Source organism: Bombyx mandarina, chromosome 15 (genome assembly GCF_030267445.1).
Source record: "Bombyx mandarina strain Sakado chromosome 15, ASM3026744v2".
In the NCBI taxonomy this organism is placed as follows: Eukaryota; Metazoa; Arthropoda; class Insecta; order Lepidoptera; family Bombycidae; genus Bombyx; species Bombyx mandarina.
The window spans coordinates 8931472-8957291 of NC_143221.1; the positions used below are offsets into that span (position 1 = coordinate 8931472).

Sequence of the window (25820 nt, forward strand, 5' to 3'; positions counted from 1 at the left end):
TGAGCGACGAAAAGGAATTAATTCAAATCACACATAATTCAGTCGTAAACTTTTCTATCAGCAATAAAGTTGTGAATAGACTGCGTTAGAATTCTGAACTCCAAGACTGTGTGTTTTGGAGAAAAATTAAAATTAGGAAGAAAACTGAGAAATCACATGTTTTTTTTTTATTGCTAGGATGGGTGTACTAGCTCACAGCCCACCTGGTGTTAAGTGGTTACTGGAGCCCATAGACATCTACAACGTAAATGCGCCACCCACCTTGAGATATAAGTTCTAAGGTCTCAAGTATAGTTACAACGGCTGACCCACCCTTCGAACCGAAACTCATTACTGCTTCACGGCAGAAAAAGGCAGGGTGGTGGTACCTATCCGCGCGGACTCACAAGAAGTCCTACCAGCAGTGAATTCAACATTGTTCCTATTTTCTAAAACAACAACCCTATTACTACCTATTATTACCCTATTATTACCACGTAAAGGTGAAAAATCGATATATCTTATGAAGTTTGCAATTTAATTAAAAACAGTAATTTAAAACCGTCGATCCCATTTCAAATTCTTCAAAGTTGCTTTTACTGCTATATACTCGTAGTCAGTTTGGAGATTTTAGGTGTATAGGTTTGTTTAATTTGTGAATCCCGTATGTTTTTTTTTTTTTATTGCCCTTGTAGGCAGACGAGCATACGGCCCACCTGATGGTGAGTGGTTACCGTCGCCCATGGACTTCAGCAATGCCAGGGGCAGAGCCAAGCCGCTGCCTACCGCTAAAGACGCAGGGATGCTGATTATTAACGGTTTTGAATTAAATAATAACACAATTTACTGGTGGTAGGACCTTTTGTGAGCCCACGCGGGAAGGTACCACCACCCCGCCTGTTTCTGCCGTGAAGCAGTAATATGTTTCGGCTTGAAGGGTGGGGCAGCCGTTGTAACTATAATTGAGACCTTAGAACTTATATCTCAAGGTGTATGGCGCATTTACGTCGTAGATGTCTATGGGCTCCAGTAACCACTTAACACCAGGTGGGCTGTAAGCTCATCCACCCATCTAAGCAATAAAAAAAAAATGCGAAGAACGAATAACATAATGCATGATTGAAAAATCTTAGGCTTATGGCAAATTTTAATAGTCACGATCATTTTAGTTTTATAAATTTCATGTTTCAGAGCAGGGGCTTCCAAACTTATTTCATCCAATGCCCACTTTGAGAATAAATTATGTTGTAGCGCCCCCATTTTTTCACCTACTTAAAAACCGCTATAGTGAGAGCTCAGTCGGTGTCTAAGAGTCCTCCTAGATGAAATTACAAATCGCCACCAAAGCCTCTACATAACGCCCCCATTTTTTTCTGGGTCTCTTATCGCCCTCCTTTAGGCCTGCAGCGCCCACAAGGGGGCGTTATCGCCCACTTTGAGAAAGGCTGTTTTAGAACATAGAGCACTTAATATTTTTAAAAGTTAGACTTATATAAACAGCTTAAAAGACCAAACAGATAGTCCCCCGACAATTCGATGCTTATTAATGCTGTATAAATCTTTATATATTTTAGTACGGTTTTATATAGAGTGCGATCCAATGAATTATAAGTAATACGAGATTCGCCTTACTTTTATATGAAATTCATACTCAAAACTTGTAACACCTTCAAATCAGTATAATATCTTTTACTGTAAATTGTTCCTTAAGCCTCGTTATAAAAAAAAAGTGATAAGATTCCGGGAGCAATAAGTTAATGTTCCAGGTGCTAAAATACACTTTATTACATTATTCACTATCACACGCTATACACTATACACACCGATATCATAACAATTAACCGAAAAACGTCCACTGCTAGATGTAGGCCTACCCAAACATTCGATACAATATTTAATTTTTATTTCTTTTGGAGAATAAAGACTATTAAGCTGCCTTTACAATTTATTTAAAAAATATATAAACAAGCTCGCACTGAATTAAAAACTTTAGTTTCTGTAATTGACTAAAAGTCGCTTTCAATCGTTGAGAATTATTGAGAAAGAATCATAATGAAACATACCAAACACGCTGACATTGCTGACACCGATACAAAGAGAAGGAAAGGTAAGCGATGATCATCACAAGCAGAGCTGTGATGTAGAGCACATGAGGGTTGCTGAACATCGATGTGTTGCAAATTTTAGGAACAGCTCCGCAACAACTCATTTTAAATTTGGTTATTTGGTGTAGAGAAACAATAAGTCACATTTTTATGTTTACGTTTTTAAAAGTGTTATTTGATTTCATAGACCTTTAAAGTATTTGATTTACATGATCGTTGAATGTCATAAAATGGACGTTATCCAACCATAAATAACAAATTTGTGTGACATAGAATATTTTAACCTCACCTGTCTTAAGTGCCTATGCTCAAGTTTTTTAGATCTAATTTATTTTAGCATTAGGCAGATTTTAGATCTAATTTATTTTAACATTAGGCAGCTTTACCTATTTGACGCACGACTCAATTTATTTAAGGAGAATTATAACTTGTATCGGTAAATTAAGTAGGAAAATTTAATGTTAATAATGTTCTAGAAACAAATAGCACTAGCTAGCTTCTGGATAATATGATCTCAGATGAAGGTCGTCGAAGAAATGGTTCTCGTAAATGGGTAAACGAGTTCACAGACAGCGTAGTATGAAGTGGAAATTATCGGAGCCCATAGACATCACCACGTGAACATCTTTACCCAGCTTGAGATATGAGGTCAAAATTTCTATTTTATTATATAAAGCTTGTATTGTAGACGGCTGTACCGTCCTTCAAACTGGATTGTATGAAGGGCTCTAGCTAGAGAGAGGTAGGATAGTGATCTGTTGTGGATTTTAAAATAAACGATAATTAAAGTAAAACAATGAACATTTTATTTTATGGAGAGAGAATGACATTAAGTCGAGGTGACAAGTAAAAGAATAAAACAGAGTTGTGTATCAAAACTATAAAGAAGGTTTGATTCAAAATGATCAAAGAGTGCTATAGCCCATTCTCCGGTGAAACCCTTGTCATCTTTTATGAACCTTAGTAAAAAAATCGGGTTGTACTATTCTAGACCGCTAGCTAGTTAAGTTATATAGTGCTTACGCTATTAGTTATCTATGATACGCATGATGATATTGTATTATTAAAATTGTAAACGGGCAGAGCACTTGCCAACTGATTACCGGGAGTCACAGACAACGAGACTGCCACTGAGTATTAGATAACACACAGTCAATGAGCTGGTTATTACTTGGAACTTTTTTTTTTATAAGTTGTGTTTTTAGAACTTATATTTAAATACGAATTACATATTGATATTATATTATTTCTTATTTTCTTTCAATAAAAAATAAAGTTTATGTTTAAGTTGATTATCGATAAAGTTGATTATTGAAAACACAAATAAAACAACATTTTCTGAAATTAAATCGTAGCTAGATCGATTTATCGCCCCCGAAATCCCCTGTATACTAAATTTTAGGAAAATCGTTGGAGCCGTTTCCGAGATTCAGATTATATATATATACATATTTATATAAAAAATTTTAATATTTTTTATTGCTTAGATGTGTGGATGAGCTCACAGCCCACCTGATGTTAAGTGGTTACTGTAGCCCATAGACATCTAGAACGTAAATGCGACACCCACCTTGAGATATAAGTTCTAAGGTCTCAGTATAGTTACAACGGCTGCCCCACCCTTCAAACCGAAACGCATTACTGCTTGGCAGAAATAGGCAGGATGGTGGTACCTACCCGTGCGGACTCACAAGAGGTCCTACCACCAGTAATGAATTGCTCGTTTAAAGATATAAGATAAGTAAAAAAAAACATGCAGAAATCGTGTATTTAATTCGTACAAAATCTTATAAAGCAAAAAAATAGTATTCTATGTTCATTTTTCTTTATTTCTACCAAGATGTTTATCTTCAGCCACTCGGAAGAGGACTTTGCTCATTGTATCTCCTGTTTCGCGCACCATCGAGCTGAAGATCGAATTGGGGTCGGAGAGCAGAGCATAAGGAGTATCGTATTCGGCAACAACTCCTTTGTCCATGACCAGGACGCAATCAGAATCCATGATCGTGTTGAGTCGGTGCGCGATCGTGATCACCGTACATGAGGCAAACTCGCGACGTATCGTCGTCTGAATCAACGCGTCAGTTCTGAAAAAGTGTAAAACCCGAGTAAAAAAAATGTTGGCGTTAGTAAATGCGTTGATGAGATTTATAAAACGAAAACGGTACGTCACTAATAAATCAATTAAGCAGGCTTAAGTTATTACCATCGTTAAAATCAATTTCATTCAGACAGACATTCTTAATTGTAAATTTTATATCCATGCAGATGAAATATTTGAATATTTTTTCTTAATTACTAGCTTAACATTCAAAATCATTTTAAGACAAAAACAACTAAATTACAACGTCTCATTTGTAATTTTACTATGGGAATAAGCTTTCGCCCGCAGCTTTGCCTGTGGGGATTATGCTTTATATTGCAAGAAACAAAAATAATTTAATATCGCTATTTTATATTCTGTTATTCTTCTCCAGCGGGTAAGCCCTTTCTATTTTCATTACATTTCAATACATTATTTTCTACAATTTACAGGTAACATCTTCTATTGTTTTATTATATTTTTAGATTTCTTATAAATTTCAAATACTTACTGAGGGTCAACGTTGGCTGTCGCCTCGTCCATTACAAGGATTTTGTTAGAACGCAAAACAGCTCGAGCCAAACATACCAGTTGTCTCTGACCGACGGAGAAGTTGCTGCCACCTTCTGACACTTTATAATCGAGCGCTGGAATTACCTCTTTCAGTTCAACCTGCTCGACAAGATTAATAAGGGTATTAAGAAATGATATGACACAATTGTGTTCGCCAAACTAAACATTTTGTTGTACATAGAAATGCTTAAGCTGATATCCATAACAATAATATAACGTAGAATCGAGATTTGATCTAATTTTCATGTTATTATCTCTGATATGTCTATAAAGCAGTAAAGACTTAAAACAATATAAATGTGTTGTACAGTGTCTATGTCCTTCCGTAACAGTCCTTCTTACACCAGACTGAGTTTCTCGCCGGATCTTCTCAGTGAGTCGTGTTTCTTATCCGGTGGTAGATTCTGCGAAGCACTGCTCTTGCTAGGGTCAGTGTTAGCAACACTCCGGTTAGAGCCCCGTGAGCTCACCTACACACGTTAGGGTGAAGCTGAAATAGTCTCTCAAGGTCATCAGCATAGGTAGGAAAAAAAAACCTTAAGTGAGATCGTTTAGAAAATAGAGATGATAAATTTGACCAAACACGTACCTGTTCCAAAGCTCTCCAAATTTCGTCGTCGCTATAACTGTCGAAGGGATCCAAATTGTATCGCACCGATTCAGAGAACAAAATCGGTTCTTGTGGTATAATAGAAATCTTCGATCTTAGCTCCTATGAATTATAGAAACGTTCGATTAGACGTCCAAGTGTGCTTTCAAAGTTTTTAATTGACAGTAAATATTTAATGTTACCGTTTTAGCGATGATGTTGGTATCGATTCCGTCTATTCTGATGTGTCCTTGCAGTTCGTACAGCCTGAACAGTGCGGATATCATAGAGGACTTGCCGGCACCGGTTCGACCGACTACTCCAACCTACAAATTACAAGGAAACTGTGTCATTTTCTCATTGAATATTGAAGCTTGTCATTTCCGGTAGGTACAAATTAGCAATGTTTGAATGTGACTTCTTTAACCTCCATATTTATTTTCGATTTGCGATTAAATCTCCAATTGAGAGACATGGAGCTTTGTTTTCAATACAATATTAATAAATATTTATAATAATAAAAAAAAAGACAGGCAAATATGCTAACCATGTGTTCACAGTTTGAAGAAATCGTAAAGATTGATATATAAAAAAGCACTTAGAGAAAATACTTATTCTCGAACTATGACTACAACTAACATATATATTTATTTCAAAATATTTCAAAGTAATGCTTAAAAATAAGGTTACCTTCCAACCATTCTCAATTACAAAGTTTAAATCTTTGAGTACTGGTGGATCTTCTTGAGAATAGTTCAAAAATAGATTTTGAAATTCAATACGACCGTGTGTAGGCCATTCCTTGGGAAGTTGAGCTAGACAATCAAACAATTATGAATTAGAACATGAAAATTTTGACTAGTAGTCAGAGGTTGAATACTATATGGATATTCTTAATACTTAACAAATTTTTTTTTATTTATTTTTTATTGCTTAGATGGGTGGACGAGCTCACAGCCCACCTGATGTTAAGTGGTTACTGGAGCCCATAGACATCCACAACGTAAATGCGCCACCCACCTTGAGATACAAGTTCTAAGGTCTCAAGTATAGTAACGACGGCTGCCCCACCCTTCAAACCGAAACGCATTACTGCTTCACGGCAGAAATAGGCAGGGTGGTGGTACCCACCCGCGCGGACTCACAAGAGGTCCTACCACCAGTAATATATTCCAAATAATAAATTATATTATATTCCAAATAATAAATTCTGTATAAATCTTATCAAAATGTGCAAGCTTTCATATTTTAGACATATGCGAGACCATATATATGAGTACCTGCAACTTATCATTCAAGGGAAAGTCTAGAGTAAAACGAGACCACGTAATCCGTCGTAATCACCGTAATCCAACATAACCAACCAACGTAAGAACGTTCGTAAGTCGTCGTGGCCTAAAGGATAAGACGTCTGGTGCATTCGTATCTAGCGATGCACCGGTGTTCGAATCCCGCAGGCGGGTACCAATTTTTCTAATGAAATACGTACTTAACAAATGTTCACGATTGACTTCCACGGTGAAGGAATAACATCGTGTAATAAAAATCAAACCCGCAAAATTATAATTTGTGTAATCACTGGTGGTAGGACCTCTTGTGAGTCCGCACGGGTAGGTACCACCACCCCGCTTATTTCTGCCGTGAAGCAGTAATGCGTTTCGGTTTGAAGGGTGGGGTAGCCGTTGTAACTATACAGATACCTTATATCTCAATGTGGGTGGCGCATTTACATTGTAGATGTCTATGGGCTCCAGTAATCACTTAACACCAGGTGGGCTGTGATATCGTCCACCCAACTAAGCAATAAAAAAAAAAAAAAAACGTAACCATCCAACGTAATCATCGTATATCTTGGCTCAAAGATTTACGTCAGGGGCACAATGAGAGCAATCGCTCTCTAGTTTACGCAGTAATGTCCAAATTTTAAGTAGCGCCAACGGTGGCCAACATCCAAAACCCCCCGTCAATTTGGGGGAGCACCACATCACAAAGCGTTATTTAACTTTAGATATATCAAACATTTTTCACTACAAGACGAGCCACGACAAAGCATATTCTTATTTCTAGGTAAGACTAATTTTGTCTGGTCAAAGCAAGAATTTGCTTTCCTGATTGTTAAAAAATATAAAGCATTTCTTATCTCGCATCCTCATATTAAAATGCTTAAGTAACATAAACGCTAAATGGCCGACATATCCTACTATAGCAATACAAAACCTATAGGCCTTTTTTTTTACTCTGGGGAATCCATTTACTGATACCCAGTCGAGGGGGGAAAACCTATAGGCCTAGTGATAATGAAAAGTAACTTACATCCTTCATACATGTTTTCTTCTATCGGAAGCTCGGTATATTCGAGAACTCTCTCGACCGCCGTCATTTGTCCGAGGAAATCGGCTGTGAACCGAGCCGCCATTTGCAGCATCATCGTTAACACCATAGACTGACTCACAGCCAAGCCCACGCTACCGACGGGAATTAAAGTACCTGTTCACAAATACAAGTCACCATTTGATTTGAAGTTCGTTTATTCTAATAAACCTGCAATCGATGCTCGCTTGTTCAAAATCAAACTAGATTAAAACATTAAACGTAATTTTTTTTAAGAAAGACAAAAGCGCGGCATACTTTTTTGTTTTCATATGTAAAAAGCAGCTGAAAATTTTTAAATAACGTCAAATCCTCGTCGAAGTCATGTTAGTAAACTTGATCCCGCAAGACGTTCAGAACCTGCGACGGAACCGCCTAGCTGCGTCCTGTGTCGAACACAGGGTCACCCCGCAAATTACCGCGGATGCCCCCGAGCCCCTAAAATAAATCGACGCGTCGCCCGCCAAAACCGCCTCCGAGCTTCCGGCCCAGACATCAAAGCCTCGGCACCCTCTGTGTCGCAGGCTAAGCCAGCGTTCGTTTCGGCGCCGGTGCCCAGTGTCTCGGCCTGGGCGAAACCGCTGCCGTACACGAACACGGCTACAACTCCCTCCTCCGCGATTCGCCCCGCCCCCGCGACTCGTCCCTCTCCCGCGACTTGCCCTCCGACCGCGTCCGACAATCTCGCTTTAGCGATCGACTTCTTTCAGTCGATCAACTTTGAGCGCGTTAACGCTTTGGGCGACGCCATTCGCGCTGCCTCCACTGCACAACACTTTATCGCCGTTGTGCAAGAATACGCCGACGTATACGCGTCATTAAATACGTACGTCCTCCCCTCACTCCGCCGGTAATCAATGGCGTATATAAGTAGAATAAAGCCCCTATCCGTAACGATAGGATTTTTTAACGCTTACGGTCTCGCAAATCAACGTGATCAGGTTTCTGACTTTTTGCGTGACCATCAAATTGATATCTTTTTAGTGCAGGAGACCCTACTTAAGCCCGCGCGCCGTGACCCTAAAATCGCGAACTATAACATGGTCAGGAACGACAGGCTCTCTGCTCGTGGTGGTGGTACCGTCATTTACTATAGAAGAGCCCTGCATTGCGTCCCGCTCGATCCTCCCGCGCTCGCTAATATCGAAGCATCCGTGTGCCGAATCTCACTGATGGGACACGCGCCGATCGTTATCGCGTCCGTTTATCTTCCACCGGATAAGATCGTTCTAAGCAGTGATATCGAGGCGCTGCTCGGCATGGGGAGCTCTGTCATTCTGGCGGGCGACCTAAATTGTAAACACATCAGGTGGAACTCACACACTACAACCCCGAATGGCAGGCGGCTTGACGCGTTAGTCGATGATCTCGCCTTCGATGTTGTCGCTCCGCTAACCCCGACTCACTACCCGCTAAATATCGCGCATCGCCCGGATATACTCGACATAGCGTTATTAAAAAACGTAACTTTGCGCTTACACTCGATCGAAGTAGTTTCAGAGTTAGATTCAGACCACCGTCCCGTCGTTATGAAGCTCGGTCGCGCTCCCGATTCCGTTCCCGTCACGAGGACTGTGGTGGATTGGCACACGCTGGGCATCAGCCTGGCTGAATCTGATCCACCATCGCTCCCGTTTAACCCAGACTCTACCGCATCTCCTCAGGATACCGCTGAAGCCATAGACATCTTAACGTCACACATCACCTCGACATTAGATAGGTCATCGAAACAAGTTGTAGCGGAGGACTTCCTTCACCGCTTCAAATTGTCCGACGATATTAGGGAACTCCTTAGAGCTAAGAACGCCTCGATACGCGCCTACGACAGGTATCCTACCGCGGAAAATCGTATTCGAATGCGTGCCCTACAACGCGACGTAAAGTCTCGCATCGCCGAAGTCCGAGATGCCAGATGGTCTGATTTCTTAGAAAGACTCGCGCCCTCTCAAAGGTCTTACTACCGCTTAGCTCGTACTCTCAAATCGGATACGGTAGTAACTATGCCCCCCCTCGTAGGCCCCTCAGGCCGACTCGCGGCGTTCGATGATGATGAAAAAGCAGAGCTGCTGGCCGATACATTGCAAACCCAGTGCACGCCCAGCACTCAATCCGTGGACCCTGTTCATGTAGAATTTGTAGACAGTGAGGTAGAACGCAGAGTTTCCTTGCCACCCTCGGACGCGTTACCACCCGTCACCCCGATGGAAGTTAAAGACTTGATCAAAGACCTACGTCCTCGCAAGGCTCCCGGTTCCGACGGTATATCCAACCGCGTTATTAAACTTCTACCCGTCCAACTCATCGTGATGTTGGCATCTATTTTCAATGCCGCTATGGCGAACTGTATCTTTCCCGCGGTGTGGAAAGAAGCGGACGTTATCGGCATACATAAACCCGGTAAACCAAAAAATCATCCGACGAGCTACCGCCCGATTAGCCTCCTCATGTCTCTAGGCAAACTGTATGAGCGTCTGCTCTACAAACGCCTCAGAGACTTCGTCTCATCCAAGGGCATTCTCATCGATGAACAATTCGGATTCCGTACAAATCACTCATGCGTTCAACAGGTGCACCGCCTCACGGAGCACATTCTTGTGGGGCTTAATCGACCAAAACCGTTATACACGGGAGCTCTCTTCTTCGACGTCGCAAAAGCGTTCGACAAAGTCTGGCACAACGGTTTGATTTTCAAACTATTCAACATGGGCGTGCCGGATAGTCTCGTGCTCATCATACGGGACTTCTTGTCGAACCGCTCTTTTCGATATCGAGTCGAGGGAACCCGCTCCTCCCCACGACCTCTCACAGCTGGAGTCCCGCAAGGCTCTGTCCTCTCACCCCTCCTATTTAGCTTATTCGTTAACGATATTCCCCGGTCGCCGCCGACCCATTTAGCTTTATTCGCCGACGACACGACTGTTTACTATTCCAGTAGAAACAAGTCCCTAATCGCGAAGAAGCTTCAGAGCGCAGCCCTAGCCCTAGGACAGTGGTTCCGAAAATGGCGCATAGACATCAACCCAGCGAAAAGTACTGCGGTGCTATTTCAGAGGGGAAGCTCCACACGGATTTCCTCCCGTATTAGGAGGAGGAATCTCACACCCCCGATTACTCTCTTTAGTCAATCCATACCCTGGGCCAGGAAGGTCAAGTACCTGGGCGTTACCCTGGATGCATCGATGACATTCCGCCCGCATATAAAATCAGTCCGTGACCGTGCCGCGTTTATTCTCGGTAGACTCTACCCCATGATCTGTAAGCGGAGTAAAATGTGCCTTCGGAACAAGGTGACACTTTACAAAACTTGCATAAGGCCCGTCATGACTTACGCGAGTGTGGTGTTCGCTCACGCGGCCCGCACACACATACACACCCTTCAATCTCTACAATCCCGCTTTTGCAGGTTAGCCGTCGGAGCTCCGTGGTTCGTGAGGAACGTTGACCTACACGACGACCTGGGCCTCGAATCTATCCAGAAATACATGAAGTCAGCGTCGGAACGGTACTTCGATAAGGCTATGCGTCATGATAATCGCCTTATCGTAGCCGCCGCTGACTACTCCCCGAATCCTGATCATGCAGGAGCCAGTCACCGTCGACGCCCTAGACACGTCCTTACGGATCCCTCAGATCCAATAACCTTTGCACTAGACGCCTTCAGCTCTAGGAGCAGGCTTAGGGACCTCGGTAACCGTACTCGTCGAACTCGACAAAGAGTTCGCCGTGCAACCTAACCCATGAATCAGCTCGCTGAGTTTCTCGCCGGATCTTCTCAGCGGGTCGCGATTCCGATCCGGTAGTAGATTCATTCGCGAAGCAGCTGCTCTTGAGCTGTTAGGTCTCCTTCGGAGGCGCTCGGGTAGCTGTTAGCAAATCCCACCCCTCCTGGCTGAGCCTTTGCTCGCTCACCTGTCCTGGTGAAACTGGAAAGGCCTCCGGGCCACCAGTAATCCTTCAATCATAAATAAAATAATAAATAACGTTCAGAACCTACATATACATAGGTTTAAGAAAACTATTAAAGAACATCTGTGCAGTAAAGCTTACTATACAGTCAATGATTATCTAGAAGATTGCACAAAGTGGGAATGAATTGCTCGCTCCGGGCATTTCAATATTGTAATAATTGTTATTTTATAATACTCATTGTAAAAATAAATATTTAAAAATATTCTAATATTAAAAAAAATATTCTAATATTTAAAAAAAAAAGACATGCCCGCTGAGTTTCTTGCCAATTCTTCTCAGGACGGAGGCTAGTTCTTGTGAATTGGCGGTAGTTCTTTTGACGTTCAACCAATATGTACTTTCATTTATGTTGAAAAAAAATTGAATTGAATTGATGGTACAATTTGCAACTGCGAGCCTTTAAAACCGTAGTACTTCTGAAATTCTTGTACTTACTGAAGTCGATTACAAGGAAGATCGTCAATATCACTCCCAAATAAACTAAGCAAAGCGCATCCAGATATAAACCAAATGCAGTTGATCCACCAACAAACGTATAAAATGCACTCGTGTGGAGATTCTGTAATTAATCAACATTATTGTTTTCATTAGCTTTTGTGAGTAGGAATAGGCAGAGCGGTGGTGGCCTTTTGCAGACTCACAACCACCAATACTCAAAATACGAATGAAGTGGGAGAAACAGAAGAATTAAGGTACGATTTCGTAATTTTTACATTTATTAATTCTTTATTAGTTTTAAATATGTATAGGGCGAAATACCGGAAGTAACACAGGAAAAGACAAAGTAACCAGAGAAGGTCGGGATCGCACACCTCTTTATTATGTTTAATAATAATCAAATTGACTTTAACAAAAACCAAAATATTTTTTTTAAGTTTTATGTAGGCCTCTGCAAGCGTTTTTAAGTCATCGTGACAATGTAGGTAGTTTCATTACTTATAAGAACAGCCACGTATCATTCAAGAACCCTTTTTATCAAAAATTTTACACTTATGTTTGCACATTTTTCTTCCTCATTTACATATGATGTATGCGTAACAAGAGTTTTTTCGCAATTCGGTACGGCTTTTTGCAGCAGCTTACAGAATGCTACATATGTTACAATAAAAACTAAAGTAATATGTATTATATCAACAATCTCCGAGTATTAATGTCTACGAGTTTTTTTTTAGATGTTTCTAGATTTTAGGCAAACGGTTTAACAATAAACAGAAATTAGAGATTTCCAATAAAATCTCTTTTTGCATGGACCGATTTGTATTCATCTAAATTAACATTTCATTACCTGTGCGTTATCAAACATTTCTAGCAGTCGTCCTTGTGAGTTAGAACTTCGGATCGTAGACAGACCTGTGAGGGTTGAGTTGATCATGCCCAGTACTGGACTCTTGGCTGTGAATACATATACAAAGTTACATCTCCGCCAGAAAGCAGATAACTTAATTTCATATTCATCGCAACTGTCAGACATAATAGAATATGTGTAACGAAACAAAAAATAACTTCAGTTGCATTTACAGTCGGATCAGCTTTCTTGCAGCCAGGAGTAAATCCTGTGCAGTAAGGATCCACAGACCCGACAACACAAAAAATGTCTTTGAACGATGAGCTTCAGATTACCCGACAAAATAATTTATCTTGTATCCCATTCCCTTAACCAGTTTTAATGTACATAAGAAAAGAAAAGAAAGCATATATATTTAGGAATTCAGGTTTATTTTTTATTTGAATAGACAGGTTAAGAATCTCACGATCCACCTGGCGCTATTTCCAGAAATCGATAGACATTATAATGTCAATGCCACCACTTTGAGACGTGAGGTCAAAATTTCAAATTATGAATTAAAGCGGCTGCCTCAACCCTAGAAACCGGAATGCGTCACTGTTTATCATAACAAAAACGACAGTTTATTATTTATACCCATTAGAAATCAAGCTTAATTCATCATTAAATAATAAAACTATAATACTTACTTGTGCCTTCTAATCTTTTTACAGCTTGAGCAGCATTTAAGTACCATTTCAGGAGTAAGAAGAAGAGAATCAAAAGTACCGCTGTTGGGATCAACGTCCACGGTAATGCTATAGCATTTAAAATAAGTATACTGCATAATGTTAAATACATCTGAACAGTTTCAAATAAACTCCTCGGAAGGAATTCGTCCATCGCACCCATATCCTTTGAAAAACGATTCAACACACGACCTAATGGAGTTTAATCATTCATATTAATTGTCAATATAATTGAATTCGCATCGAGATTAAAGTTAAAATTGTTCATAGTTAAATATTAAACTAACCTGAGGGATTCATGTCAAAGAATCGCATAACTGTGATAATCAACTTTTTATAAACGGTATCATGAAAATTAGATGAAGCTCTCATAGTCGTAATAACGAAAGTTAAAATTCTGACGTGACTGATCACTATGAGGATTAAGATGACTCCGCCATAAGTCCAAAGGTATACTCCTAAAGTGAACGCTCCGGCTTGCGTGTCTAAACTTGTGCTCGGTTCTTCTCCCTCAGCTAAAGATTGTTCATACTCATCAACTTGATTTGTCCTGAAATAATGACAAATTTTGAAGTCGCCGTGGCCCAAAGGATAAGATGTCCGGTGCATTCGTGTTGAGCGATGCACCAGTGTTCGAATCCCAAGCGGGTACCAATTTTTCTAATGAAATACGTACTCAACAAATGTTCACGATTGACTTCCACGGTGAAGGAATAACATCGTGTAATAAAAATCAAACCCGCAAAATTATAATTTGCGTAATTACTGGTGGTAGGACCTCTTGTGAGTCCGCACGGGTAGATACCACCACCCTGCCTATTTCTGCCGTAAAGCAGTAATGCGTTTCGGTTTGAAGGGTGGGGCAGCCGTTGTAACTATAGTGAGACCTTAAAACCTTAGACCTTAGAATCTCAAGGTGGGTGGCAACATTTACATTGTAGATGTCTATGGGCTCCAGTAACCATTTAACATCAGGTGGGCTGTGAACTCGTCCACTCATGTAAGCTATAAAAAAATATATATGTGGGTCCGGAACCCTGCCATAGTTTGACTGTCTCATTGATATGAACCACTGTCAGCGTCTTTGTTAAAAAATATGACGTTGGAGTTCCTGGTATCTTGGTTTTGTATGTGTTTCTCCAGTACACATACCACAAGAGAAAAACGTATAGAATGTGCTTAGAAAAATTAGCTACCAGTAATTTCAAGAACAAGACATTGTACACCCCTCAGAAAAACGTATGGAGGCCCTTATTGAAGAATGTAATTTTATTTGTAAATAAAACAAATCTGCATTTGAAAGGTCAACTTTAGAAAACGGCATTATTTCTTATTTGCCTTCATTATTTAATTATGTGCTTAAAGAAAGGCTTGGTCTATTTTGATAGACCAGTTTGAATATAGTTTTTTTTTTTTTTTTGTATAATTGGAGGATTGCTGGTAGCCTTTCCATTTTCACCAGAACAGGTGGGCGAGCAAAGGCTCAGCTAGGAGAGGTGGGATTTGCTTACAGCCGCCCGAGCGCCTCCGAAGGAGACCTTACAACTCAAAAGTGGCATGAATATAGTTAACAACGGTACACCGCAACAAAGCTGCTATATATTTTTCAAATTTTCTCAAAATAAAACGGTTTACGGATGTCCGCCTATTGTATGTTATACCTGACTCTTTTTCAGTGTTCATTGTATTTGTTAGAAAATATAGTATATTTTCTCTTTCTCTTTCTTTCTTTCTCTCTCTCTCTCTCACGCTCTTTCTTAACACCTTATAACAGTAACCTGTATACATTTAAAATTGAAAATAAAAGAATATTGTAATTTACCAAAAACTCAGCCAATAATCTATGAACGTCGCACATCCTTGTGTGATAACTAATGTGACTACCATCAAAAATACTAGAAACCATGATTTCACTGCAGACAAATACTTGTATAAAACAGAGAATTTCAAATTTCCTTTGGCACGTTTCTCTTCTTCCTCCACTTGTACCTTCTCGTTATCTGGATCTTCAACACTCTTAATAGATATTTTCGATATAGCCCGTAAGAAATTCTTTTCCTATAAGACATATTATTATATTAAAAATGTACACATTCTTACATACATATAATTTTAAAATAATTATTTGCGGTAATTAGTTACCCAAACTCAACAAAATGGCTTAACGTTTTTTATACAATACGGTAGGTTGCGATCGTAAAAAAAAACTTAAATGACAAACATACCGGACCATTCTCATTATCGTTGCTTTCTTGATTAGTCAACAGCTTCGAAAACTCTGTTCCGGTGTTGACCAAATCATCGTAGCTACCAACGTTTTCAATTGCTCCCTGCAGAACGATGAAAATTTACATAGGTACATAATAAAATGTAACAATTATTCACTTTTGAGGAATAATGTATCTAAAATTTCAATCAACATCAACATTAGTTACTCATGTTTAAACAGCATTAATATTTGTTAAAATTTTAAGGAGTCTGCCCTTTTTCTTTTCCTTTTTTCCTGCCTAAGCTGAGAGCCTTGAGAGGCTATTTTAGCGTAACCTTAACTAGTAGGTGAGCTCACGGGGCTCAAACCTGACGACGTTGCTAACACGAACCCTAGCAAGAGCCGTGCTTCGCAGAATCTACCACCGGATCGGAAACGCGACCCACTGAGAAAATCCGGCGAGAAATTCAGTGGGCTGTCTGAGGGTCAATTTACTCGTCGAGCCCTTAGTCGCAAGCGACGGGTTCGACGAAAACGATGACCGGAGTCTGCCCACTACTACACCATGTCATACCATGACCGGGCTAGGGATGTTGCAGACAAAAAAATACTGTTTGTATTAAAAAGTATGCTATGCCCACTAAACCGTTCCGTAAGCGACTAACACCGTCACGTGCCGTGAACGGAGCGGCAGTACCTAATTGTCGGCGAGAATATTTTGCCGATGCCGATAGCACGCGACGTTTCCAAACCTCTATGCGCGGGCCGCCAGTCGGGCATAGCATGAGCATACGGGTTGTAAAGTTAATTTTGCTAATAACCATACCTATTTTAGTATTTAAAAACTTGAAGGCACTCCAAGACGTCAACGCAAAAGTGATACGCCTGCGAGAATGAAATCGATTTCTACCTACCGGTTTTGGTGGATACATTTTTTTTATTGCTTAGATGTGTGGACGAGCTCACAGCCCACCTGGTGTTAAGTGCTTACTGGAGCCCATAGACATGTACAACGTAAATACGCCACACACCTTGAGATATAAGTTCTAAGGTCTCTGTATAACGGCTGCCCCACCCTTCAAACCGAAACGCATTACTGCTTCACGGCGGAAATAGGCGGGGTGGTGGTACCTACCCGTGCGGACTCCCAAGAGGTCCTACCACCAGTGATTACGCAAATTATAATTTTGCGGGTTTCATTTTTATTACACGATGTTATTCCTTCACCGTGGAAGTCAATCGTGAACATTTATTGAGTACGTATTTCATTAGAAAAATTGCTACCCGCCTTCGAACAGCGGTGCATCACTAAATACGAATGCACCGGACGTCTTATCCTTTAGGCCACGATGACTTCACTATACATAGGCACATACGGGCATCATATAGGTTGCGTACGGGCACAGAATGCGGTTGATCCGTTTCAGTGGGCATAGTAGAGCGTATCGTGTCGCTTTTGTGTCTGATACGGTCCTAGCACAATCATGGTATGGAACAGTGTAATGGGCATACTCCTTTAATGTCACAATAAGAAATAAATACATTATTTTTTAAATATAGTACGCGAGAATTACTTCAAAACAAAATTCTTATCTATATTAGCTACAGGAAAATTATGAATATAGGAGAAGAAAAAAAGTTAAAATTATCGAACAAAGATTTGATTACTCACCTCGTTCAGTATGACAATAATGTCAGCTGCTTTAAGATAGTGGATTTGATGGGTTACAAGGACACAAGTTCGACCCCGCAGATATCCTTTGATACAACCGTCAAACAGCTGCCTGCCAACGTTGGCATCCACTGCTGAGAGAGGATCATCTAGCAAGTAAATGTCGGCCTGAAACATTATTTCTCTTTAATTTAATATACTTGATACCATAATTTAGGCTTATGTTAGTCCTACATTTATTATAATTACGAATAATACTTTTTGTATTGGCCAAAAAGAAAATCCGAATATATATGTGTGTGTGTGTGTTTGTGTGTTCATAAAACAATCATTTTGTATGTTAAAAATGATAGCAAAAAATCTACAAACAATAAGGCCAACACGTTGTATTTGTTATTACAAAATGTCCTAGACACCTTATTACGAGTACCTAAATTAATAAGCTTTTGAATTCGCTTTCAAAATGAAGATACAGTTAGTCAATAAACGAAAATAGTCAACATCACAAGAACTGATTAGCTCAAGCGGATAATTCTGTTTATTTATCACTTGAAATGCTATAACTTACCTCTCGGTAAACAGCCCTAGCGAGATTAATTCTGGCACGCTGTCCCCCTGACAAGGATACTCCTCGCTCTCCAACTAAGGAGAGGTCTCCGTACGGAAATTGTTTGAAATCAGGAAGCAACGAACAAGCTTTACACACCTAAAGATTATTGAAAATGAATTATTACTATATATTACTTAATCGCGGTTATTTGTTGAAACTAATCGCGCTGCATATACCATGAGTTTTTGGTAATATTCTAGACGAAAAAGTACTGAAAGTTCCAACTACAACTAAGATTCAATTCGGTCGGATAAACAACGCACTAATGCGCAATGAATAAACAAGCCAGTGAAAAAAGGCCCATTTTTTTATAAATTATTTTTTACATTACTAATTTTTTAATAGTTCCATGTAAAATTAATATTTCTAACTTCAACAAAGTTATTTTTATAATATAATGACAGAAACGGATCATAGAACTAAATTCTTTTTTTAAATCAGTTTTTCCCAAACGCATATTTTGAATTATGTAATCGAATATGAGAACAAAGTTTTGTTTAAATGTGCTAAAATAAAGTAATTTACCTCGTGATATTTCTGTGAGTCGTACGGCAAACCAAACAAAATGTTTTCTCTCACAGTAGCAGAGAACAGCCAAGACTCTTGACACGCGTAGGAAAGCCTCCCATTTATTCTCAGGCTACCACCGCAAACCGGCAGTTCTTTCAGAAGAACTTGCAAAATGGATGACTGGAATGCAAAAAATAATACGGATTACGGACACTATCGTATGCAAAAAAGTATTTTTAGTAATTAACTTTAATTTTTAATAATTAACTTAACTATAGACACAATGTTATCATTCGAACATAACAAAACACATGAGCATTAGCACAGTCCTATCGCTAATGTTGGTTTCGCTGGAATTGAAATGTCACATAAACATAAAATGAACATGTTTGCTAACTTAGAAAAGAACCAATAAGATTCAACCGTAGAAAAGTATTTAAGCGTTAGTTAAAGTATTTTTCCTTTAGTTACGGTATAGTTACAACGACTGCCCCACCCTTCAAACCGAAACGCATTACTGCTTCACGGCAGAAATAGGCATGGTGGTGGTACCCACCCGCGCGGACTCACAAGATGTCCTACCACCAGTTATATATATTACACGATGTTATTCCTTCACCGTGGAAGTCAATCGTGAACATTTGTTGAGTACGTATTTCATTAGAAAAATTGGTACCCGCCTGAGATTCGAGCACCGGGGCATCGCACAACACGAATGCAACGGACGTCTTATCCTTTAGGCCACGACGCGCGACGACTTCTTTTTTTTTTAAACAACATTTATATTAATTTTTACCTTTCCTGATCCAACAGGTCCAATTATAGCACAAAGTTTGCCTCTGCCTATTCTGAGAGTAATATTCCTTAGCGTCATTTCTGAAGTATCTGTTGATGACGACCATGTGGCGTCTACTTTAGATAATTCTATGGGATAGTCACACACGGCTGGGTCAGTTTGAAGCACTGGTTCTAAAATTTCAATTGAAAAAAATAATAATTGAAATCAATGAATACACTGATATTACATGTCCCGTATAAAATATAACAATTTTACCATTCGTTAATGTTGAGGCAAGTTGGCCATCGGTGGCTAAATATTTCTTTGGGATAATTTCGTTTTGAGGGCCAAGCGATGCCTTGTTGTTAAAAATCAATCTATTATCATCTCCATAAGATTTTGGTGTTACTTGGACGTCCTCTCTTTCATCTGTAAATAAAAACAATTCATTGCAACGCAATTGCATTAAAATATTAGAAATCCTTTAAAGGCATTTTGATTTGGGTTTTTTGCTTGCTTTTTACCTTTCACCAAGAAATTTTGAATGCGTTCCAACGAGACCATCATTTCAGACAAACTTGCAATGGCAAGAGGTAGTATCATAGTCAAATTGATTTGAATAATGCTGATGTATTGTTGAATAGGGTAAATCTGAAAATTAAGCCTATTTTATTTGACCGTATTAAAGCATCAGAATACCGAATATTTCATTTCTATAATAAAGGCTAACCAGAGTAGCTGTAACAAGGTTACCCGTAAGTAACAATGTCAAACATGTTATAAATATTATACTTCTTTCAGTGAACAGCATGAAACCAAGGAAAACACTCCGAATGAATATAGACTTCCTGAGTGCTATCATTTCGAAGTTTCTTGCCACCTTGACGATTGCTTGGAACGGTTTCTCCCATGCGTACATTTTTATAACCTAAAAATAAAACATAAATTTTATTCAATTTTAGAATTCAATAAAAGTGGTAAAAAAATTAAGTGTAACAATACTTTACTAAATGTCAAACATGTTAGACAGATCTAACTTAGTATTTTATTATTGATTCTACATACCTGAATGCCATTAATAATTTCCGTCATCAATTTTATCCTTCGGTCGGTTCTCTGAGCAGTTTCTCTTCGGACCACAGAGGTCAATTTTGTGAGACCAGCTAAAAATTATCAGTGAACTTGTAATTACACATAATTCTTTTTTTTTTTTTCTAGCTGACCCGGCAGACTTCGTAGTGCCTCAATCGATAAATAAAAGACCTAAACTTTTGTATAAAATAAACTTAAAACAAACAAAAGGAGTACGTCCGACGGGGGACACATCAAAGCGAAAACAATATTGTTATTTTTATTTAATTCCGAGCATTTTCATATTTATCTACCTTTTAAGCCTATTCTGGACTTCCACAAAATTAGCCAATTGGTCCAGCCGTTCTCGAGTTTTAGTGAGACTAACGAACAGCGATTCATTTTTATATATATAGATATAGATAACAATTAAATCTTTTAGTGATTTCACGTTAATTTACCTTGTATAGGTAGAATTAAAATCACAACCCCAAAGAAGCCGACGAACGGTGCGTATCCCGCAGAAATATATAAGAAATATAATACTACAGCCGCTTGAACTGGTACCACCCAGAGGTAGTGCAAAAACATGAATGCGTAGTCGAATCTAGCAACATCATTAGATAACAGGTTCACCAGTTTCCCTCCGCTTACATCTCCTAAGGCTACTTGGTCCATGCGCAACAACTAAAATAAATTAAATCAATTATAGTATGCGTGAAGTCAGAAGATATACGTAAACATAAACAAATGAACTAGAAAAAGTTGAAAATATATTGTTTGTAAATATATATGCGTTATATATTATTGCATTGCAGCAGATTTTTAATTACCAAAAATAGTTCACTACCGTACGTAATATTTGTGTACTATTTATACAATTAAGTCTTAAGTCGTCGTGGCCTAAAGGATAAGACGTCCGGTGCATCCGTCAGTCGCTATGCACCGATGTTCGAATCCCGCAGGTGGGTACCAATTCTTCTAATGAAATACGTACTTAACAAATGTTCACGATTGACTTCCATGGTGACGGAATAACATCGAGTAATAAAAATCAAACCCGCTAAATTATTATATAACTTGCGTAATTACTGGTGGTAGGCACCCTTTTTACGAAAATTGCGCGGACGGAGTAGTATTTCACTGGTGGTAGGAGCTCTTATGAGTCCGCACGGGTAGGTACCACCACCCCGCCTATTTCTGCCGTGAAGCAGTAATGTATTTCGGTTTGAAGGGTGGGGCAGCTGTTGTAACTATAATAAGACCTTAGAACTTATATCTCAAAGTGGGTGGCGCACTTACGTTGTAGATGTCTATGGGCGTCAGTAACCACTTAATACCAGGTTGGCTCTGAGCTGGTCCACCCATCGAAGCAATAAAAAATAAAATTGCGGCTGAACGTAAGCACACTGATTATTGATTAAATGAATCGTGTGACTGGAAATTACATGGAAATTACATTTTTCTATATCGTTGTTTTTTACAATTGGGTGCGCCACAAAATATCTACTTAAATTCATTGTCGCGCCTATAATTGTTAAAACACTGTAAGTAAAGGATTGCTCTTTATTTAAATAATAAATATTTCAGATGCTTGTTATTAATTGTATTGTAATGCTTGTTATTAATTGTAATAAATATTTCAGATGCTTGCTATTAATTGTAATGGGTAAGAATATCAATAGAATATGGGGTCAAATATCTTACAAACTTACCTTTCTATATACTAAAGATGAACAAGCCACTTTAACCTTGAGTCCAAAGCGCGCTACAAACAATGAATTGTGATGTTGACACATCATATTAATGAAGTTTATACCTAAAAGTGCTAGAGCATAATAGCTTGCTTCTAGTCGAGTTATAGTTGCTTCTACTGACCAGTAGGAAAGCAGTTCGGCGAATACTAGCGGCTGAATTATCCTGCGTATATAAAACAAATCAAAATGTAGTATAAATGTAAAAGAGAAGTCTTAAAGTTTTTTTCCTACCTATGGTGATAGCCTTGAGAGGCTATTTCAGCTTCTCCTTGACGTGTAGGTAAGCTCACGGGGCTTAAGCCGGAAGTGTTGCTAACACTGGCTCTAGCAAGAGCAGTGCTTCGCAGAATCTACCACCGGATCGGAAACGCGACCCACTGAGAAGATCCGGCGAGGCACTCAGTAGGCTGTGTCTATGGGTTAATTCCCTCGCCGAGCCCTTCGTCGCAAGCGACCGGTTCAGTGAAGACGGTGACCGGTGCTTGAGGTACATAAAAGCACCGTTAATAGATCGGGAGGATCCGTAATGACGTGTTTAGGGCGATGTCGACTGTTTACCATTCGGTCCAGGGTCGGGTATATAATTTCCGGCGGCCACGACAAGAGGGCTTTTGTGTCGTGCCGCCTTCTCAAAGTGGCGCAATGATGCCGACTGTAAATACTTACTGAATGAGTCAAACTCCAGGTCATCATGGAGATCCACATTCCTTACGAACCGTGGTGCTTCGCCGACTATCCTACAAAAACGGGATTGAATGACTTGACGGAGCTTCAAGTTGCACATATGCAAGCTTGCATAGGAGATGACGGGTTAATAATGTTAATTTGTCTCATGAAATATGAAAACGTCTACAAATGTATTAATAGGTCCTAAGTCGATGACGGCTTTCCTTTTACCTGAAGACAGATATGATTATCAAGTAAATAGCTCCCGGCATGTATCCCAACCAGTAAGCTTTTCGTAAAGCTGTCCACAATGACGGCTCCCTTTTCTCCTTTATCGCGGCTTCATATTCTTGGAGCCAATACCTAAAACGCATTTTAAATACATTAAATTACTTTCAACTTGCATTACTTTCGTAAAGTAAAACATTTAAGATGGCCACAAACAAGAAGGTATAATTTATAATGCCTGTTTAGTTTTCGGGTAATTTGAAGCGTTCGTGGCCTAGTAAGTAAACGCCCGATCCTGTATATTGTTCACCAATGAGTATACCGTAGTTGTGAAACTCCGCCTGCAGGATGTAGAATTTTTTTCAAATTGCTTAGTTGGCATATATTCATAATTTTTGTGATTGTACATAATTTTTTCTTTTAAAATAAAAACCAAATAATATATCGATTGGGCATATTCTGCATTTCCATGAGGATGTATATTACAATCTTGTCTAGTATTGCCACGACACTTTTAAATTCATTTATTTTGCATCTAGAAGTGTTTTTATCGTGTTTAGAATGAATACAATAATGGATGTAAAATATTTTCATACATTTACTTGTTTAGCCTTTTAGACATGAAATCCAAATTAAGCGATCGGTATCAACCTTGTTACAACAACAACCATGCGTTCTGTTTTGAACGGTGACATACTATTTATTATTACATATATAAAAAAAAAATGTGATTTACGAAGAAAAGTTGTTATTTTGTATTTTATCCAAATTAATCAGAAATATTTATTAAGTGTCTGCTAAGAACAATGGGAAGATTTCCTACCGAGCAGCTGATATATCTAACTAGACTTGTATGAAATAATAGCAGCTAATGCGAATCAAGTTCTTGTTGTATTCTTCTATTCTATAATAGGCTATAGTCAAATCGATTCCTCCAATCGATCGCGCATTGCTGAGTATTGCGATGCGCCCGTGATGACATATCTCAAAAATATAATCTATACTAATATATTATAATATAAATCTATAGTGGTTTTTACGGATGTTCCGTTATAACTACTGAACCATGCATCCGATTGACTTGAAACTTGGTATCCATGTAGAAAATACATGTACTTAATGGATAGGTTAATATTTATATGAGTGTTGGACTCCCTACACCCTTAATGATGAGAATCTTCGTGGGGGTGAGAAATAACAATGTTAATTTTAAATGCCCAACGAAGCGGACGGGTACCGCTAGTCTACTACAAAAATACAATTTTAATCCAAATAGCTAATAACAGTTCAATGCATTTTATTATCACATTCGTTTCTTATCGTTTATAAATTATCGCCCATTGTACATTTACGCCACTCAATAAAATACTCACGATATTTTCTACAAATCCATATACCCTAAACGAGCACCCTAAGTAGTATACTTTATATGTACTAATTATAAATTATTATTATGTTTTACACGTAGACAAAAAAATACGTAAAAAAAATCAATTTTACCTTTCTAAATACTCTCCTTGATTTTCAGAATTAAATGACTTTTTCGGAATTATGAGGTCATCCTCGACAATGTCTCTTTGATTTCCTTTAACAAGTACGGGGCACATCCACCATAGAAATAAACGAGACAAAATGTTCGGTTTATGGGGCTTCTTTCGCGTCTCAGCACTAGAATTTTCTCCGGTTCTCCCATCACCATTCATTTTTACAATTCACAGTTATTAAAATTTTGCGATAAACTAACATAAGACTATTGGTCAGTACTACAGGACATGACTCCTGAGGACAAACTGTAATACTAGCTATTAAAGCAATGAGACAGGCAAAGGAATGATAATCATTATATTGCAATTCTTAAACTCCGGGTCGCTTGTGATTACGCATCGTTTTATCAAATTATCGATATGATTAGGTTTTTTCGAGTTTAATAAGAGGCACTAGGGCGAATATTATATGTTTATGTAAGTATAAAGTTACTGTCCCGAAACTGAAAGGGAAATTATTTATTACAGAACACAAACTAACTGGGCTGGGCTCACTGGGCCCGCACTAACCTTAAAACCACTCCAGCCGTCGGAGCCCCGTGGTTCGTCAGGAACGTTGACCTCCATGACGACTTGGACTTAGAGTCCATCAGTAAGTATCTTCAGTCGGCGTCGATGCGCCATTTCGATAAAGCAGCGCGACACGAGAGACCTCTCATCGTGGCCGCCGGTAACAACATTCCCGATCCTGCGGACAGAATGGAAAGCAGTCGACGTCGCCCCGAACACGTCATTTCGAATCCTCCCGATCCACTAACGGTGCTTTTAGGTACCTCAAGCACCGGTCATCGTTCTTGTCGAACCCGTCGCTTGCGACGAAGTGCTCGCCGAGTAAATTGACCCTCAGACATAGCCCACTGAGTTTCTCGCCGGATCTTCTCAATGGGTCGCGTTTCCGATCCGGTGTTAGATTCTGCGAAGCACGGCTCTTAGTAGGGTTAGTGTTAGCAACGTCGTCAGGTTTGAGCCCCGTGACCTCACCTACTAGTTAAGGTTACGCTGAAATAGCCTCTCAAGGCTCTCAGCTAGGTAGAAAAAAAAAACTAAAGGGCGTGCCATCTCAACGTGTCGATCTTTGAGACAATCTTAGTTAC

The 25820-nt window shown here is 39.2% G+C and overlaps 1 protein-coding gene across 2 annotated transcripts; it reads right to left on the minus strand.

Annotated features, from left to right (window-relative positions):
- Positions 1–3838: 3838 nt before the first annotated feature.
- Positions 3839–25013, minus strand: LOC114248136 (ATP-binding cassette sub-family C member 4). 2 transcript variants are annotated; one of them, XM_028181272.2, is made up of 24 exons: positions 24683–25012; positions 23186–23317; positions 22247–22451; positions 20993–21218; positions 20526–20623; positions 20191–20388; positions 19985–20111; positions 19737–19889; positions 19479–19651; positions 18698–18862; positions 18131–18268; positions 17563–17730; positions 15907–16011; positions 15504–15739; positions 13969–14231; positions 13643–13873; positions 12954–13060; positions 12104–12227; positions 7643–7816; positions 6020–6144; positions 5533–5655; positions 5330–5452; positions 4679–4839; positions 3839–4171 (listed from the first exon to the last, which is right to left on the minus strand). In XM_028181272.2, the coding sequence occupies exons 1-24, from the start codon at positions 24883–24885 to the stop codon at positions 3901–3903; spliced, it is 4029 nt and encodes a 1342-aa protein (XP_028037073.2). In that variant the 5' UTR covers positions 24886–25012; the 3' UTR covers positions 3839–3900. The 2 variants fall into 2 exon arrangements, 1 of the variants encoding a protein (XP_028037073.2); XR_016324191.1 differs by lacking the exons at positions 3839–4171; positions 6020–6144 and having other exon boundaries at positions 4823–4839; positions 24683–25013.
- Between the last annotated feature and the right edge of the window lie 807 nt (positions 25014–25820).

Bases quoted from the DNA above. Each gene is read 5' to 3' on its own strand.
- LOC114248136 (XM_028181272.2), bottom strand. From the start codon at position 24,885: ATGAATGGTGATGGGAGAACCGGAGAAAATTCTAGTGCTGAGACGCGA. The intron at 20,624-20,992 runs GTAAATTAACGT...GATAATTTTTAG, and splicing joins TTTAATTCTACCTATACAAG to CTGGTCTCACAAAATTGACC. The intron at 14,232-15,503 runs GTAAATTACAAT...TCATTATTTCAG, and splicing joins GATTATTGGCTGAGTTTTTG to GACAAATCAAGTTGATGAGT.